This window comes from Palaemon carinicauda, chromosome 44 (genome assembly GCF_036898095.1).
Source record: "Palaemon carinicauda isolate YSFRI2023 chromosome 44, ASM3689809v2, whole genome shotgun sequence".
Classification (NCBI taxonomy): domain Eukaryota; kingdom Metazoa; phylum Arthropoda; class Malacostraca; order Decapoda; family Palaemonidae; genus Palaemon; species Palaemon carinicauda.
In genome coordinates, this window is record NC_090768.1 from 54040066 (window position 1) to 54058929 (window position 18864).

The following is an 18864-nucleotide window of genomic DNA, read 5'->3' on the forward strand; positions in this document are numbered from 1 at the left end:
TCTGAACTGCTCTCCCTGTTGAAACCCTTGGGCATATAGCAATTTGCTTTCCAATATAGGGTTGTCTTGATTCATAATAATGATATATCTTAATAGCAAATGAATTTAGTTTGCCGTACAACAAAGGTTTAGATCTATCAACCCCCAGACCAATGGATTACAGTACTGCTTAGTGTAGCTTGTGCAGCATGCTGGAGACAGTAGTAAAAGTTCTTTGTAGTACATTAATATGTGCATTTCCTTCAGCTGTATTGTATTTTGCATATTATACAGTATCTTATCTGTAACTAAGCTGTTCTTGTTGAGTTATCCAGTTTACACATCTTATTCAAGAACATCTTTGAGGCATTCCCAAGGAGAATTCCAAGATGCCATATGGCAATTCTAATACAGTCTAGTTTATTAAGAATGAATATAGTTCGGGTTCTCATAACTAGTTGCCAGAGATTTAACCTCTTCCCTTATAACATTCACAGTATAAAATTTATAATTGCAACTGTAACCCACCTAGAGCCTCCATTATGCTCATATGAATTACAGTAATAAACAAATAATTTAGTATTTATCAGGCAATGTTTGTCTCCTAAATATTCATCATCATTAACGTTGTCAGATCTTACTTTTTCGGGGTTAAACTTAACTTTGTTATCCTCACTCTAATCAGCCCTATGCACTTTCTGCCTGAATTCTACCGCTTGATTTGAGCAAGCGTGGTTCATCTATGTTATATCTGGACCTATCCAATTGCATTGGAGTACTGTATTCTAAAACCTATAGATTGGAAGGTTATCCCAATGATATACAAATACTGTATCAATACTGTTTACAGTATCCTCCTGTATATGATCTAAATTACGATTCAATTTTAGGCTTGGATATTATGCGGAAAGATTTTTGTTTCTTTTCCATAGTATTTCATCTCAGTGGCAGGCTTAGCTGGGAAACAAAAAAATTCTAGGGGTTAGAGGCTTTATGACATGTTTTTGTTAAAATATTTCCATTATTGTTTGTTAAAGTTTATGTAATTATTATAGTCTTAGATATTGCTATAAGGTAGGTAGGTTCTGCCAATCCAATTCATCAAATTAGAAATTTCTCCAACCCATCAATCTCAGGGAGCCTTCATTCATAGTTTGACTGCCCTGAGATGTGCTAACAGTGACTAGTCAAGCAGTCATGCTTTTGACCTATGGTTTGGTTGTAATTATGCATGTCTGAGGGCTGTGAACACTTTAGTTCGGGTAATTCTATTTCTTTGTTTAAGTTGTAAGGGGTCCATTCTAAATTCTTTACAGTCAGACCTTAAGTTTTTTTCTTTTGCTTTAGACATTGTTCCTTGGTTTTGGTGTTTATGAGCAATCTCCTTTTAAATTCCAGTAGGTTCCTTATTACAGATCTTAGTACTTAACCCCTGTCATCGTTCAATTACCCCAGTTCATCTATCTTTGATCCTAATTATACAATCCACTTTATGGTTTTAGATATTTAGCTATTTTTGGTACCACAGCTTTTTTATTAGCTTATTCCAGATGTGACCAGATTATAGAATGTTCTCCAGAGCTTGAGCCTCAGAACTTTTTCAGAAAAGGGGTCAAATACTTCTTTGTAGAACAGATTTACGCCTCATATTTTAACTTGCTGTTCGTTCTTAATTGTACCACAAGGTTTTTATTGCTGTACACATTAAAATGTGTAAGCAAACTTGTCAAGATAGCAGTTATTTAAGATCTGCATTGCCTTTATGTCCTTTGTAGAGATGAATAGTCCCATATTGTGTTATAGTGTCCCATACACTATCTTGGAATTGCCTGTAACATTTGCCTGGCATGGTCTGCCAAACAACTGGCCCAATATGAGAACAGAAAGATATATCAGGCATGAAGACTAGCATTTTGCTATTAAAGATTATCCAGTTTTGTTTCCTGGTCAGCATCTGGACTATCATCTTTCATTAAGACCATCTTGCAATGTCTGTGCCCCTTGCAAAATCTGACAAACACTAAATGTGAATACTAAATGATTGATGCACTTTGATTTGCATAAACTGTTTCCTCATCCCCTGGCTCTTGCTTGGTTACTACCCACTGATGTGCGAAAAACATTGTGAATGAACAGTCGTTCTTACCAATCTTGCTTTCTTGGGCACGACACCAAAATACTTAAGCTTAGGGAGCATACGTATGGTTCAGTAGGGTTCTGTGGTTGTAAAGCTTAGGGAACATACGTATGGTCCAGTAGGGTTCTGTGGTTGTAAAGCTTAGGGAACATACGTATGGTCCAGTAGGGTTCTGTGGTTGTAAAGCTTAGGGAACATACGTATGGTCCAGTAGGGTTCTGTGGTTGTAAAGCTTAGGGAACATACGTATGGTCCAGTAGGGTTCTGTGGTTGTAAAGCTTAGGGAACATACGTATGGTCCAGTAGGGTTCTGTGGTTGTAAAGCTTAGGGAACATACGTATGGTCCAGTAGGGTTCTGTGGTTGTAAAGCTTAGGGAACATACGTATGGTTCAGTAGGGTTCTGTGGTTGTAAAGTTTGTATGAAAAATATTTTCATTTGGTTTACTGCTAACATCCAGTCATTTTCTGAGCTCCATTGTATTTTCCAAGTACTGTATAGTGAACCTAGTGTTACAGATATTCATTCCATTGAAAAACTTAATGACTGTACTATTTTTAAAACCTATTAAAATAAGCACAAAGTTTATATGTTATACTTAATTAGTTTAGTAAGTTTTGTAACTTATGCTTCTCAACTTAATACAGTATGGTTATTTGATTTTGTTTTAATTATTGTACTTAAATTCTCACAAATTGTATTTTTCTCCCTACTTTTTATTTATAGAATTTCTTTTTAGGTTTTAATTACAAGTTTTTCAGTTAACTTTGCTACTGTATTTGATTTGCAATATTTTGGTTTCTGGATTCATTGAAAATCTCTGCTTACTGCAGTTGCAGATTGATATTTGTTTCTACACAGATATAAACCATCTTTCTTTAATTAGCATATGATTTCAGTCAAGCTTAGAACTCGGTTGATTGTGTTTTGTAATGAGGTGCCAGTAGTTACAGGAGGGGTCTCTCTCTTCTCGTGGGCCCCTTGACCACGCACTCCTGAGATCTGGCAATTTTAGGAACCTTTTCCCCCAAGGGATCCTGGATCACATACAAGCAAATCTTTGTTTGCGATCATACTTGCTCACCTCTACATGCTCATGGATTCCTCCATGTTATCAGTCAGGAATGCCTGTTGGCACACAAGCTTGCTTACTTGTGATTATGTATTCTCACCTTTAAGAGACTACTTGCATTTTCCTGATCATGCCCACTCTCCTAGGACATTACAGTTTTTTTAACCACACACGCTTATGATTAAGCTTCGGACAATGAACTAAATTCACCTTGGGAAGGCACACTTCTAGAAGAATGTACTGCTATTCCCCCTGTCCTCTCCTTATACAGACAAGCGCAATAGTATATGTGCACCCTTCCATCTTCAGGTGGAAATTTCTTGACAGAACTTGAAGGTTCTATGCATTAGAACTCCCCCCTAGTAGTGCACACTCGCATACCAACAAAAGTCCATGCTATTTGGAGGAGACATATCCTCAACTGCGTAAGTGTATGATCACCTGCAGAATCTCCCTCGGCAGTTCGATTTTACCATTCTAGATGCTCACATTCATCTCAGACCAAGATCATTCTCCATAGGGTTAAGTGCATCTCTGGACATGCACCATCAGGCATTTGTGAATTCTCTGGGTTTCACAAGATTACCCATTCTAAGGTGTGTTCTTCTTTATAGAAATAGTAGGAATATCTATACCAGGCACAGGATAGAGCATCAGAGACTACATTACTAGCAGTGACTCAACAATCTCCAGTTCACAAGTCCTTCACTTAAAGCCCTCACTCAATAGACCTGGCATGCAAAAAGTCATGGACCTCTCTTCATCATAGGAAGTCTCATTACGGATGAGGAGTTTCAAGCAATCATGCCCTCTGACAGAGCTCAGACCATGAGATTCAGACATTACCTATGACCTCAGCTCTTATAAAACATATCCATACGAACCCGCATAGTATGGTCTTCGACAAGGATCTCTTGCTACTAGCCCTGGCCTCGGCTAAACTGGTTAGTGAAGTTGATGAATTGTCAAACACTGTGCAGTATCCCACACCGTGAGTTGGATGAAAGTCTCCCTTCCCTGTGTACCTGAATTTATAAGCCTGAACCCTGCCATTCACGACCCTAGATTTGAGTTCTTCTCTATTTCTTCATTCCAGGAAGCATATGAGGATTCAAATTAGTTGCTTTTTTGTCCTGTGAGGGTACTAAGATGCAGTCCAAAGTGTACATAACCCATTAGGCAATAAATCAAAAACCTGTTCATTGGTAGAGGGAGGGGCAAGAAGAAAATTCTCAAAGAACACCATCTGCAAACTTCAAAGCTCATAACCAGAGGGCAGGAACACCGAATGGTTAGAGACCGGACAGAACCATCCCAAGCTTGCGTCTATGAAGGCAAAAGAATAGGAGCTACATTAGCCTTCAAAAGTAACTGGTCACTAGGGGAAGTTTTGGAGACAGGAGTCTGGAAGTTCCAGATGAGCTCCACAGCCTACACCTTTCAGCATGTTCTCCCTGGGACCTGTGGTAGCTGCTCAGCAGGTAGTGTAGTCTTAGCTCCTCACAGGAGAAGCATTACGTACATGATAACAGTTGCGATATCAATCTAGGTTAGGAGTGAGAATATCTGGCCTATTTCCCCTTATCTTCCCCTTCATTGGGGTGCAGGAGTTGATACTGTTGCTGAAATGGACACTGGTGTAGGTAAGCTACTATACTGAGCACTATTCTATTTTATTTAAAAGTTGAAATTGAATTTCCCATCCCCTATTGAAGGGAAGGTTGGCTATAAATGTAAACCCATTAATCTTTATTATATTTATATAATAAAGACAAGATATTCTTAAATTGACTGTATACTCAATAGCAAAAGTCTAAATCTATTATCCAAACACACAGGACAATAGATGTGGATGGAAGTCTGCATTTCTGCATCATTTTAGGTCAGAGTGCACTGACATTCCGAGATTTTACACCAGCCAGGTTGGTCACGTCATAAGAAGTTCCTCCCTCCTAAGATAAGTCTCATATCTTTGTAAAAAAAAAACTACTCATTTTTAAAATATGTATAAAGTATTTCAAAACCATACAAATTCATCCACCTCACAATTCATAGGCGAAGGACAAAGTAGGTACTCCGCGAGCTTGGGGCTTCCCTGCCATGTGCTTGTAACTACAGTACATCATTATAAAAAATCTTAATAATCGAGTTTCCAGCTTCGCTGAAATCATACTCCTATTTAACGGACTCAGGTTTGTATAGTTAGGCCAAATAAGTTATTTTCAAAATTTGTAAATTCTTTTGAAACAGCTGTTCATAATGCTTTTCTCTCGAAGCCTGGTTTTATATCGTATTTTCCCTAAAACTAAATGTTTCCAGTTTTCTTTCCTTTCAATAAGCTTAGGCCTCTAGTACAGTATTGAGACAATCTGGTGGTTAATGACTATAATTTTGGCCTGAGTACATCACAGGCACTTGAGATTTTCAGTTCTCATGTCGACCTCACATTAGATAACATTAATGTTACACCTTCCAGACTATGGTGTTTTGTTTATCAAGTTATTAGCAAAGAGAATTAGTCTTCTGTATTTGTTAGTATTTCCTGTGATAATAGGGTTGTTCAAGGGAGTTATTGCCGAGCAATGTTGATCCTCGTTCTCTTAGTGTCTTATATAAGTAGGGGGTACTGTAATATTGTGATTTAGATAATAGTTGTAAAGAATGTACTCTACAGCACTTTTGGTTTAAGAATAACTCAAAGGTTTACAAATTCAAAAGCCTGTGTTCTGGTCTCAGGGCAGTTCGCTTAATCTTCATAGGATAATGGCTCCCATCCCAAAATAGAAGAGGTTTCTGGTTATCAGGGTTTGTGCTTCTGGCTTTCTTTGAGTACTTGGTTGGAAAGAATTTGGGTTTAAGAAGTGTTGTTACTCAGGTTGCTGGAAAAGGTTAGGAGCACTGGTCTTTTAGATGTTTCTCAATTCCAACTCTGAGGATTCTCTATACTTGGGAATGATAATAGCAACAATTCAACTCCTAACTTTATAAGAAAATCCTAATCGGTTATATTAGGAGTATCCAGATATGTCGCCTTTCACGAATGCTTGGCAGGAAAGACTAGATATATCTCCACCTGTCAGAAATGTTAGAGGAATCCCCACTTTAATTATGATCCTTCAGGCTCAGTAGTTACTGGTAATGGGAAAGTGAGTGGCTGGGTTTTATAATATCAACAGTATTGGCCTGAAACTGGGAAACCAGGTTGTAATCCCTATTCCAGATAACAAAAGTTCTATCGACTAGCACAAATTAAAGAGGAATAATGCTTCTACCTGTTTATTTCAGGCCAATTTAATGTCTTAGCAGATCAGCTGTGTAGGGAAAAGTGGATTTTTTTCCAAAGAAATGGTTTCTTTTTCTTTTAGTGTGTAAAGATTTTGAATTTTAGGGGGAAACCAAACAGGGACATGTTTGCAACAACACAAAAGAAAATAGGTGTTTAGAAATCAGTTACAGATCCTGTATAGCATGTTAGGTGGATTCCTTGTTACAAAAATAATCAAATCTGGGTATGTATTTTCTCCTTTCTCCACTATTCAAGCTGATAAGTCGTGTGTCTATGAACAGCAGCATGAATCTAGTGGCTCCCATTTTGCTGCAGAGTGGGGTTTAGAGATTTAGCCTCTTGTCGGAACGTCCAAGGCTTTTGTCATATATGATCAAAATTTTCAGACAAAGAATTTTGAGGTGTATACCCCACAAACCCTTATTCATTACATGTAACCATAAGGAGACTGTCCATGATATTTTCCGTGATGGTACTTTCGAAGTCCTCAAACTTACGTCTATGAGAGAGTTTCCGAGAGGAAGGTCTACTATTAATTTGTATCCAAGACAATATTTATTTTGATTAATGTAAATTAAGGAGTGTTTCAGTAACAAACTAATTTCAAATTACCCAAGCCTTCATCCATTTGAAAGGATAGAAATACAGGAAATTTTAATTTGATGGTAAATGCCGATATAAAACTAGATTTCAAGAGAGAAGCAATATGAACATCGGGCAAGTATAGAAATAATTATTAAATTCCATTTCAACCAAGGAGTATGTGAATCAGATGTGAAACCACTTTATATATAAATATATTTATATATAAAACTGCACTTGTGCATGACAATTTAAATGATTCACAAATATTTTTTTCTTTATAAAATGCTTAAAAACTAAGGGATTCTACCAATAGAAATATCTAAACAATCTATAGTTATTTTTCTAGCTTATATATATAATACAGGATTTAGTTTATAATAATGTTCTTTATAACTGCCCCTGCAAATCAACTATTTTTAGCAGTAAATCATAACCTAGCACTGGATGGGGGGGGGGGGGGATTTACTTTGTATTCCTAGCACCACCACCATCGTGGGTTCCACCCAAGTTTTTCAACTACTCAGTAAATGGAGAGTTGACCAGCTTTTAGAATTCTCTCATTTTGGTTTTGATGAGAAACTACAGGTCATCCAAAGGCTTATAAACATTTGCTGTAGTCAAGTATTAATATAGTTTATGGATGGTGTATCTTTTCAGAATGGGGCAGGGGCAGATGAAAGTCACATTTATGAAGGTTGGTAAAAGAAATATCAAGTGCTTGAGGTATTTTATTGCTTTATACCTCTAGGAAGAATACTTCCCACAATAGTAGATTGTGTGCACTGACCATCATGCCTTTTATGGATTGCCCAATTTGTTTATGATGGGGGTATGGCAGCAGTATGGCGTCTAATTACAGTTTCCGCGTTCTCTTGCACCTCATCCAAAATGTCCTATAAAGCTTAAGTTTTGTTTAGTAAAATAACCAACGAATTGAGGCACAGCTTTGTATCATTACACTGAAAATTTTGTGCTAATAGCTTTCAAAGCTGAGAGTATAGTTATATTTACTAAATTGGGACCTTTGTTTCTCTTTACGGGTGCCTTTATACGTGCTTGTAGCAATTCTTTCCCCAATGCTTTTTGTAGCATAAGTATTTCCTTGGTAATGTAAACATGGCAGCAACAACCTCCAGCTACTTGAAAATTTAAGCCAGGTATTAGAATATTTATTTTAGTGTGAAAGAAAACATTTTATGATAGACATATTTATTATAGAACACAAGGTTAAACTAACGGAAAATAACAACATGGGTAAAATAACTTGGCCGTACATGTTTCTGGTTAGGACTTGGTTTTAAAGTTGGAATGTAGTAGGAGAATCGTTTGTTTTAAACAGTTGTTTTATTTGCCAAGACTCATCCATCACTGCAGTAGGGAAAAGAAATATTTGTTGTTAATTACGTAGCAGTTAATTAAATTTGTTAAAAAGGTTTATCACATAAATGGATACTATTAGTAAGTTAGCAGCTTGTGAATTTTCTCTCTTAAATGTTAGTAATCTTACCCTATCCAGCCCATAGCCTAACGTAACTTGACTCTTTCCTTAAGTTGAACAAAGCATTAATTGTATTTCTTGGAGTAAGGATTCTGAAAGTTTGCTTTACAATACAGATATGAAAGCCTCTTGCAAACTAGCGTATTACCCTTGCAAGCTGCTTTCCTAGTCTCTTTAAAAGAAAACTTTGATTGTGAAGCAGAAGACAGTGGTAGTCTGATCCTTATGATCCTTATCCCTTCACACGCTAAAGTGCTGCTAAACAACCTTATGTTATGTGGATGGCATGGAATCATATGATTCCCCAGACTTGAACCATCAAGATTTTAAGTCAGTATAGTTTTCATTATGTTTCAGTTGACAGTACAGTATGTGCCATTAGCTTGCAAGTTCTGCCATTAACTCATCACAGGTTAACTCTGCTTCGTAAATGTAAGCAAACTAGTTCTTATTGCTCATACGCAGCAACCTACACATCATGTTAATCACTGGGCTCAAGCAGTTTGATATGCAATATGGGAAGATGAAGAGAAAGAAAGCACTGAGGCTAACCGTGAAAGAGGAATTATCTCATTTTCATATCTTATGTAACCTTATTCCTGAACTTTACTTATTAAGGTACTTATCAGCAATAAGGTTACATAAAATTTCAAAAGGAGACAGTGATTCCTTCCTTTCAAGGTTAGCCTCAGTGTTTTCTATATCTTCATCTTCCTGTATTGCAGGTTAAACTGTTTGAGCCCAGCGAGGAGACGCTGATTTCTTGGAGGTTGCTGTGTACAAGCACTCAGAACGCGATAGCTTACATTTACGAAGGCGAGTTAACTTGAGATGAGCTAATGGTGGAATTTACAATCTAATGGCACATGCTGTATTGTCAATTAAAACATAATAAAAATTTGACCTAAAAATTCTTGATGGTCTAAGCCTAACATGGGAATCATAGAATGCCATTCCATCCACATAACTTGAAGTTGTTTAGGAGCACTTACAGTAGTGAAGGGATATGGATTAGACTACCACTATCTTCTAGTTCACAATCAAAGTTTTCTTTTAAAGAGACAAGGAAAGCAGCTTTCAGGAGTAGCTATACGCAGGGTTGAAAGAGCCTTTCGTATTTGTAATGTAAAGCAAACTTTCAAAATCCCTACTGCCAGAAATACAATTTAATGCTCTGCTCAACTTGAGAGAGTTATGCTACGAAAGCTGGCTGGGTAGGATAAGTTAGTACTACAAATTAAGAGAGAAAATTCACAATTCTTCTGAACTTTTTAACAAGAGAAGCTAGATAATGTTTTGAGTTTAGTATGGCTCAACACTACGTTGAAAGTTAGATTATTCCATCACTTGTCTAGAAGTCGAAACATTATTCATAACAATTATAATCGAATAGCTTTAACTTTTCCTGGTTTGCACCTGAAAAAACGGTTTCCTTTGTGCTTGGAATTGTCCACATCATTTCCCACTTCTATGTGGGGTCGATGCTTTTGGTCAGCTTTCTCTATCTACCTCTGTCCCACACCTCATCACCGATTAACCTCTTTGATCGAAGGTCGTCCTAGATACAGTTCATCCACCTTTGCTTTGGTCTCCCTTTCCTTCTCGTTCTCTGTACTTCCATTTCCATCACTCTCCTCCCAATATACTGTTCATCTCTTCTCATAACGTGACCGTACCACCTCAGTCTACTTTCTTGGATCGTAACCGATAGTTTTCCAACTCCTAATTACTTCATTCCATATCTTGACTCTTCTTGTCACCCCACACATTCATCTCTGCCCCATGCATTTTCTCATCTTCTGTCTTCTTTATTGCCCACGTCTGCTCCATGCATCATTGCCGGTCTCACAACTGTTCTGTGTACATTACCTTTCAACTTGACCCCTTTTTTCCTGTCGCATAGGATTCCACGTCCTTTTTTCCAATTCTTCCATCCTGCTTGTATGCTGTGGTTTATTTCTGCCTCCAGATCACCATCCTCTGCAACTGTTGATATTAAATACCTGAAATTTTCAACTCTTTTCAATCACTCTCCTTGTAAACTAACTTCCCCATTCTCGCCATTTTTCACTCTCAAATATTTTGTCTTTTTCTTGCTGATCTTCAATCCCCTATTTTCCATTTCTCTTCTCCACTCCTCCAGTTTCTCTTCTATTACCTCTCACCTAGTGCTAAACAGTATAACATAATCAGAAAAAAGCATATACCAAGGAGACTGATCTCTTAATACACTACCTTGTGTATGGTTTTTGCTGATGTTATACTGTGTAGCACTAGGCGAGAGGTAATAGAAGAGAAACTGGAGGAGTGGAGAAGAGCAATGGAAAACAGGGGATTGAAGATCAGCAAGAAAAATACAGAGATTTTGAGATTGAAAAATGGCGAGAATGGGGAAGTTAGTTTACTAGGAGAGAGATTGAAAAAGAGTTGAAAATTTCAGGTATTTAATATCAACAGTTGCAGAGGATGGTGATCTGGAGGCAGAAATAAACCACAGCATACAAGCAGGATGGAAGAATTGGAAAAAAGGACGTGGAATCCTATGCGACAGGAAAAAAGGGGTCAAGTTGAAAGGTAAAGTACACAGAACAGTTGTGAGACCGGCAATGATGCATGGAGCAGACATGGGCAATAAAGAAGACAGAGGACAAGAAAATGCATGGGGCAGAGATGAATGTGTGGGGTGACAAGAAGAGTCAAGATATGGAATGAAGTAATTAGGGGTACCACAGGAGTTGGAAAACTATCAGTTACAATCCAAGAAAGTAGACTGAGGTGGTACGGTCACGTTATGAGAAGAGATGAACAGTATATTGGGAGGAGAGTGATGGAAATGGAAGTACAGAGAACAAGAAGGAAAGGGAGACCAAAGCAGAGGTGGATGAACTGTATCTAGGACGACCTTCAATCAAAGAGGTTAATCGGTGATGAGGTGTGGGACAGAGGTAGATAGAGAAAGCTGACCAAAAGCATCGACCCCACATAGAAGTGGGAAATGATGTAGACAAAGAAGTTCCAAGCACAAAGGAAACTGTTTTTTCAGGTGCAAACCAGGAAAAGTTAAAGCTATTCGATTATAATTGTTATGAATAATGTTTCGACTTCTAGACAAGTGATGGAATTATCTAACTTTCAACGTAGTGTTGAGCCATACTAAGCTCAAAACATTATCTAGCAATTGTGAATTTTCTCTCTTAATTTGTAGTACTAACTTATCCTACCCAGCCAATTGGCTTTCATAGCATAACTCTCTCCCTAAGTTGAGCAGAGCATTAATTGTATTTCTGGCAGTAGGGATTTTGAAAGTTTGCTTTACATTACAAATACGAAAGGCTCTTTCAACCCTTCGTATAGTTACTCTTGAAAGCTGCTCTCCTTGTCTCTTTAAAAGAAAACTTTGATTGTGAACTAGAAGACAGTGGTAGTCTAATCCATCCCTTCACTACTGTAAGTGCTCCTAAACAACTTCAAGTTATGTGGATGGAATGGCATTCTATGATTCCCATGTTAGGCTTAGACCATCAAGAATTTTTAGGTCAAATTTTTATTATGTTTTAATTGACAATACAGCATGTGCCATTAGATTGTAAATTCCACCATTAGCTCATCTCAAGTTAACTCACCTTCGTAAATGTAAGCTATCGCGTTCTGAGTGCTTGTACACAGCAACCTCCAAGAAATCAGCGTCTCCTCGCTGGGCTCAAACAGTTTAACCTGCAATACAGGAAGATGAAGATATAGAAAACACTGAGGCTAACCTTGAAAGGAAGGAATCACTGTCTCCTTTTGAAATTTTATGTAACCTTATTGCTGATAAGTACCTTAATAAGTAAAGTTCAGGAATAAGGTTACATAAGATATGAAAATGAGATAATTCCTCTTTCACGGTTAGCCTCAGTGCTTTCTTTCTCTTCATCTTCCCATATTGCATATCAAACTGCTTGAGCCCAGTGATTAACATGATGTGTAGGTTGCTGCGTATGAGCAATAAGAACTAGTTTGCTTACATTTACGAAGCAGATTTAACCTGTGATGAGTTAATGGCAGAACTTGCAAGCTAATGGCACATACTGTATTGTCAACTGAAACATAATGAAAACTATACTGACTTTAAAATCTTGATGGTTCAAGTCTAGGGAATCATATGATTCCATGCCATCCACATAACATAAGGTTGTTTAGCAGCACTTTAGCGTGTGAAGGGATAAGGATCAGACTACCATTGTCTTCTGCTTCACAATAAAAGTTTTCTTTTAAAGAGATTAAAGATTGCTTTAAATAACCATTGCTTAAATCTTTGAATAAAATGACACTTCTGGTATGTTCTATAAACTTTCCCTTAAGTTAGTGTTCATATTGTAATTTCTCAATTTGTGTAATGTTATCTGATCCAATATGGTTGTATAGAATTCTATTTGCAAATATTAGGTGGCAATAGCTTTAACTTTCCTGATTTGCACCTGAAACAAGTTTCCTTTGTGCTTTGAACTTCTTCTTTGTCTACATCTTTTCCCACTTCTATGTGGGGTTGATGCTTCTGGTCAGCTTTCTCCATCTACCTCTGTCCCACACCTCATCACTGGTTATTACCTTTGATCGATGGTCATCCTTGATACAGTCCACCCACTTTCGCTTTAGTCTCCCTCTCCTACTTGTTCCCTGTACCTCCATTTCCATCATTCTCCTCCCAATATACTGTTCATCTCTTCTCATAACGTGACCGTACCACCATAGTCTACTTTCTTGGATCTTATCTGATAGTTTTCCAACTCCTGTGGTACCCCTAATTACTTCATTCCATATCTTACATCCATCTCAACATTCTCATCTCTGCCCCATGCATTTTCTTGTCTTCTGTCTTCTTTATTGCCCACGTCTCTGCTCCATGCATCATTGCTAGTCTCACAACTGTTCTGTGTACTTTACCTTTCAACTTGACCCCTTTTTTCCTGTCGCATAGTACTCCTCGTGCTTTTTTCCAATTCTTCCATCCTGCTTGTATGCTGTGGTTTAGTTCTGCCCTCAGATCATCATCCTCTGCAACTGTTGATCCTAAATACCTGAAATTTTCAACTCTCTTCAATCTCCTTGTAAACTAACTTCCCCATTCTCGCCATTTTTCACTCTCAAATATTTTGTCTTTTTCTTGCTGATCTTCAATCCCCTATTTTCCATTTCTCTTCTCCACTCCTCCAGTTTCTCTTCTATTACCTCTCGCCTAGTGCTAAACAGTATAACATAATCAGAAAAAAGCATACACAAGGTATTAAGACATCAGTCTCCTTGATATATGCTTTTTGCTGATTATGTTATACTGTATAGCACTAGGTGAGAGATAATAGAAGAGAAACTGGAGGAGTGGAGAAGAGAAATGGAAAATAGGGGATTGAAGATCAGTAAGAAAAAGACAGTTTTTGAGATTGAAAAATGGCGAGAATGGGGAAGTTAGTTTACAAGGAGAATGAAGAGAGTTGAAAATTTCAGGTATTTAGGATCAACAGTTGCAGAGGATGATGATCTGAGGGCAGAACTAAACCACAGCATACAAGCAGGATGGAAGAATTGGAAAAAAGCACGAGGAGTACTATGCGACAGGAAAAAAGGGGTCAAGTTGAAAGGTAAAGTACACAGAACAGTTGTGAGACTAGCAATGGTGCATGGAGCAGAGACGTGGGCAATAAAGAAGACAGAAGACAAGAAAATGCATGGGGCAGAGATGAGAATGTTGAGATGGATGTAAGATATGGAATGAAGTAATTAGGGGTACCACAGGAGTTGGAAAACTATCAGATAAGATCCAAGAAAGTAGACTATGGTGGTACGGTCACGTTATGAGAAGAGATGAACAGTATATTGGGAGGAGAATGATGGAAATGGAGGTACAGGGAACAAGCAGGAGAGGGAGACTAAAGCGAAAGTGGGTGGACTGTATCAAGGATGACCATCGATCAAAGGTAATAACCAGTGATGAGGTGTGGGACAGAGGTAGATGGAGAAAGCTGACCAGAAGCATCAACCCCACATAGAAGTGGGAAAAGATGTAGACAAAGAAGAAGTTCAAAGCACAAAGGAAACTTGTTTCAGGTGCAAATCAGGAAAGTTAAAGCTATTGCCACCTAATATTTGCAAATAGAATTCTATACAACCATATTGGATCAGATAACATTACACAAATTGAGAAATTACAATATGAACACTAACTTCAGGGAAAGTTTATAGAACATACCAGAAGTGTCATGTTATTCAAAGATTTAAGCAATGGTTATTTAAAGCAATCTTTATAACAAGGCAGTGGATATTTAAACCAAATGAGTAACATGGCCAAGAAAATGTTATCTTAACAGAATTGAGACCTGTGACAATATGTATTTTACACTATTTGACAATTTTGTGAACATAATTAAAAAGGGAAAGGATTCAGAGTAAATAAGGTTTACTGTAACTTATTCAGGAGTTAAGCAAAGAAAAACTAGTCATACATATTGTGGGTACATTGATATAATTAACTGTTTAAACAGGACTAATTAAAAATATCAGTTGAAAAAAAAAGTTACAAAATATTTACTTCCTAACCTGGCAGACCTCCAATACTTGTACAATAAAGTTGGTGGTAATCCCTCAAAACTAGATAAGATCAAGTAAATAGGATTCAAAAACTAGTATTCAACACTCACCTTGTAACCTGTCTGCAGGGTCTTAAGTTCCAAGGCATACTCAGTTGACAGGCTCTCGGAATATTTTATGAAGCCCATGTTGTTAGTTGATATAAACAGCATGAGCTGAGAATCTGGTGGATTTAATATTTCCTATACCTGAAAACATAAATTTCATCAATGGTCGCTGGAAATAAGGTTACACTGCTTAGAGACTTGTTACTAAACAACTGATAAAATAATTACTTGGTGTAAAAAAACTATAGATAAGATCTAAAACAGGTGTTTTGACCAAGATGCATACAGTGAAGGACATAGCTCTGATATTATTAATTTGACATTTTGAGATATTTGTCACATGAATCACTTTTCAGGGTTGATTTAATTAGCGTAAACAATGCTGTCTAGATAACCCCAAACTACCCATACCAAATTTGAATTAAATTATTTTTAAGTTCCACATTGGTTGAAATATTTTTTTCTGCAATTGGATTCTTCTTCTTGCAAATAATTAGGACTTCTAAATTGGAATTTCAATAGTAAATTTTATTTCTATACTCACCTAATGTTCATATTACTACAAAAAATTTTTTAGACAACCCTTAAATTTACAATTTTCTTTCCTTTCAATGTAAGAGTAACAAAAATGCCTCGATGAAATTTGTGCTTGTTGAAGATTCAGCGGGAGTGGAAAAGGTACCTCTAAATCTTTAGCAAATACAGAATTTGTAACTGAAGAATCTTGTGTAAAAATCTAACATTCGAAATATTTTTCTAATTCAGACATTAGGGCCAAATTCAATATGTAAATTTAGGATAGTTGCCAGCAATTTTAAATACTGTATTAACAGATTTTTTTTCATTATTTCTATAGGATTTCAAATTTAAACATACCTCATACTTAACTTGCCATAATTTCTTTCCAACAGGAGTTCTACAGTCCGAGAGTGGAGATGGGGAATATTATGAAGCCACCCCCTGAAGAACGGCTCATATGAGAAGCTCAATGCCAAAGCCGTTGGAAAATTGCTCAGATGCAGCTGAACTAAAACCACCAACAGTTCTCAGTCATAATGCTCTGGAAGTAACAATAATGGGGTTAGAATTACAAGCCACTATCCCATCATCCCCATTCAAGATATTATAGTTAATGGAATTTGTAAAAGCTGAGGAAAACCATTGATTGAGGTATATTATAGTTGAACACTGACAATGAAGGACTATACCGAGGCTTGAAGTATTATGAAAGAAGTCTTCCACAAATACTGTATTAACTAGTTAAGTATCTTATTCGTAATAAGCTGCTTTGATATAAAGCTTCATTATCCACCGATACAAATAAGAGGCTACAGTTAAAACTAGCAGTGCTGTGGTGGGTATTTCAGAATTAAATGAAAGTGCTTGAGAAAATTTATGGTTATGATGTACAGTACAGTATTCATAACAAAGGACTTTTTAAACTTTCCCCTGGAGTTATGACTAACGGTTAATTAAACTGTAAGTGTGGATGTGCAAAAAGTGTAAATGTGTTTTGTAAATACTAAACTTTGTAGATAAGTTGTTTTACAGATAGGATATTTTATTTCTCATAGATTTAATTGTTTTTAAGTGTAATTGCAGGCATTAAAAATAAGCTCAATTCAAATTGGATATACTTCAACTATGAGTTTCAAACTGCCTCAAACGCAGCAAGACATTGAGAGAGAATAATTGCGTTGTAAATGCAATTATATCTTGCAAAAATCTTTTTCTTCATTATAAAAATTAAAATATAGAGGTGCTTAACATATTTTTGCATTGTTTCTTCCCTAGTTATAGATCTCTATGTACATACTTTTGATAAAGTGTTGATGTGAAATACATGGAAGGTAAGGTCAACATGAAAATAAAAACTAAGTTGCTAAATTAGTCTTGCATCACAAGATCTTTGAAAATAAAATGGCAGAAAGTGAGAAATATATAACAGACGACTTACTATGAAATATATTTTAATGTGCACTAAATAGGCCAGGAACTAACTTAAAGTATGTAATCTAAGATTGAGCAGTTAGCTGTAGTTCTCCAAAAACTATTTGAATCTCGCAAATACCATGTACTTACCTTTCCCTATTGCTATGAGAGCAGTAACTATTGCAAGTTTACCATAATTCCTCTGTGATAAAACTCCATCCAAACCACTTATTGGAAATATAAGTGCCTTTTTAAAATATTTCCTTTGCCATCTTTGTATGAAGAAGGCATCTAGGTATAAGATGTTGGCGATGTGTATTGTATTTTATTTAATCTCAGGAAATATCTGCAAAATTAAATATTAAATTAATTTGGGTTCAACCATAATATAAAAATAAGCATGAACAATTTTTCAACTCAAAAGCACTACTGTCTCATATACATTCCATTTTTACAATTTTATTCCTCATCTTTCTAGTAAGATTTATAAAGCAGTGACAAAAATAAACTCAATGCCAACATATATTACCAAGGACAAATTAAAACTGGTTTCTGAATTATGCATGTTTTGTATATATGATGAAGTCAGATGTATATCTTAAGGTTTTTGGGACCATGTCAATTTAAAATACAGCTTGTATATTTTATTACTGTTAAACTAGGGTAAACTTGATATGTTAAACCATGTTATTTTATCCAGTACCTTTGTAAAATATTGTAAATGTCCAATTTCATTATTTAAATTACAAATTTAAAATTTCTTCAATTGTTTCAATTACAAAATTTTTGAGACTAGTAGTGATCTATCATTTTGCAATAGTAACAAAAACCTATGCACCCGGCATGTTGCACTTTATAACAGAGGTTAATCAAGAGTGATTATTTTGGTAAGAAGAGCTATATTAGTATCCAGAGAGGTAGCCCAGTCATCTATCTGAATTTATAGTGCTAGCTGTACCACGGCAACTTATCAGACCAGTATCAGCAACTTGTCTGCCTATTTTATAGGTCAGAAAAAAAGTTTATTACTACACAGATACAAACTTCAGTCATTCACATGGGGTATTTACTCATGCTTTCTAGGACTGTCCAATCAAAAACTTGATTGCATCTAGCTTCAATGCTGGGTGAACACCGCGAGGAGCAAGAGGACACTTGCTCGCAACATCTCTCCACAACACTGCTGATCGTGAAGTGAAGAGTTGTGTTCTTACTTCCTCTCTACGATCAAGCCTTTCATCTCATTTATTCTTTTAGTGTTAAGTTTTTCTTAATGAATAATCATTAAATTCACTGTGAATTATCTATGAGTTATGAGAGTGTGCTTATGTCTGGTAAATCTCTATATTATGTTCTTTCCCAGGATGTGATAGCGACTATTGCGGCATCCTCAAGAGCCGACCAGAAATAGACACTATAACACAAGTTAGGACTAATCTCATTCTATGCAGCAAGAACCTCACTTTAATTTTTCACATCAAGATTGCCCTGAAACTTTATCAACAACCGAGACATATCCAGAATGGTAGCAATTACAAACAGCGAGACCTTGAGCCAGCAATTGTGAAAATTCTTGCTTTAAGCCAGGTCCCAGCATATATATCATGATTATGTAAAATGAACAGGCTTGTTAAGAAAGACATTCCCGTTGGAGGGACAGACAGCTCTCCACAACACCAAGATTGAGATCCTCCCTAGTATGCC

The 18864-nt window shown here is 36.5% G+C and overlaps 1 protein-coding gene across 2 annotated transcripts in view; it reads left to right on the plus strand.

Annotated features, from left to right (window-relative positions):
- The window catches only part of crb (crumbs), a 162041-nt gene extending 144120 nt beyond the window's left edge, over positions 1 to 17921 (plus strand). For both annotated transcript variants that reach the window (XM_068366347.1, XM_068366348.1), the window contains one exon: positions 16140 to 17921. In XM_068366347.1, coding sequence (XP_068222448.1) covers positions 16140 to 16208 — 69 coding nt within the window. In that variant the 3' untranslated portion in view covers positions 16209 to 17921. The remainder of the gene's footprint in view (positions 1 to 16139) is intronic.
- Positions 17922 to 18864: the final 943 nt, after the last annotated feature.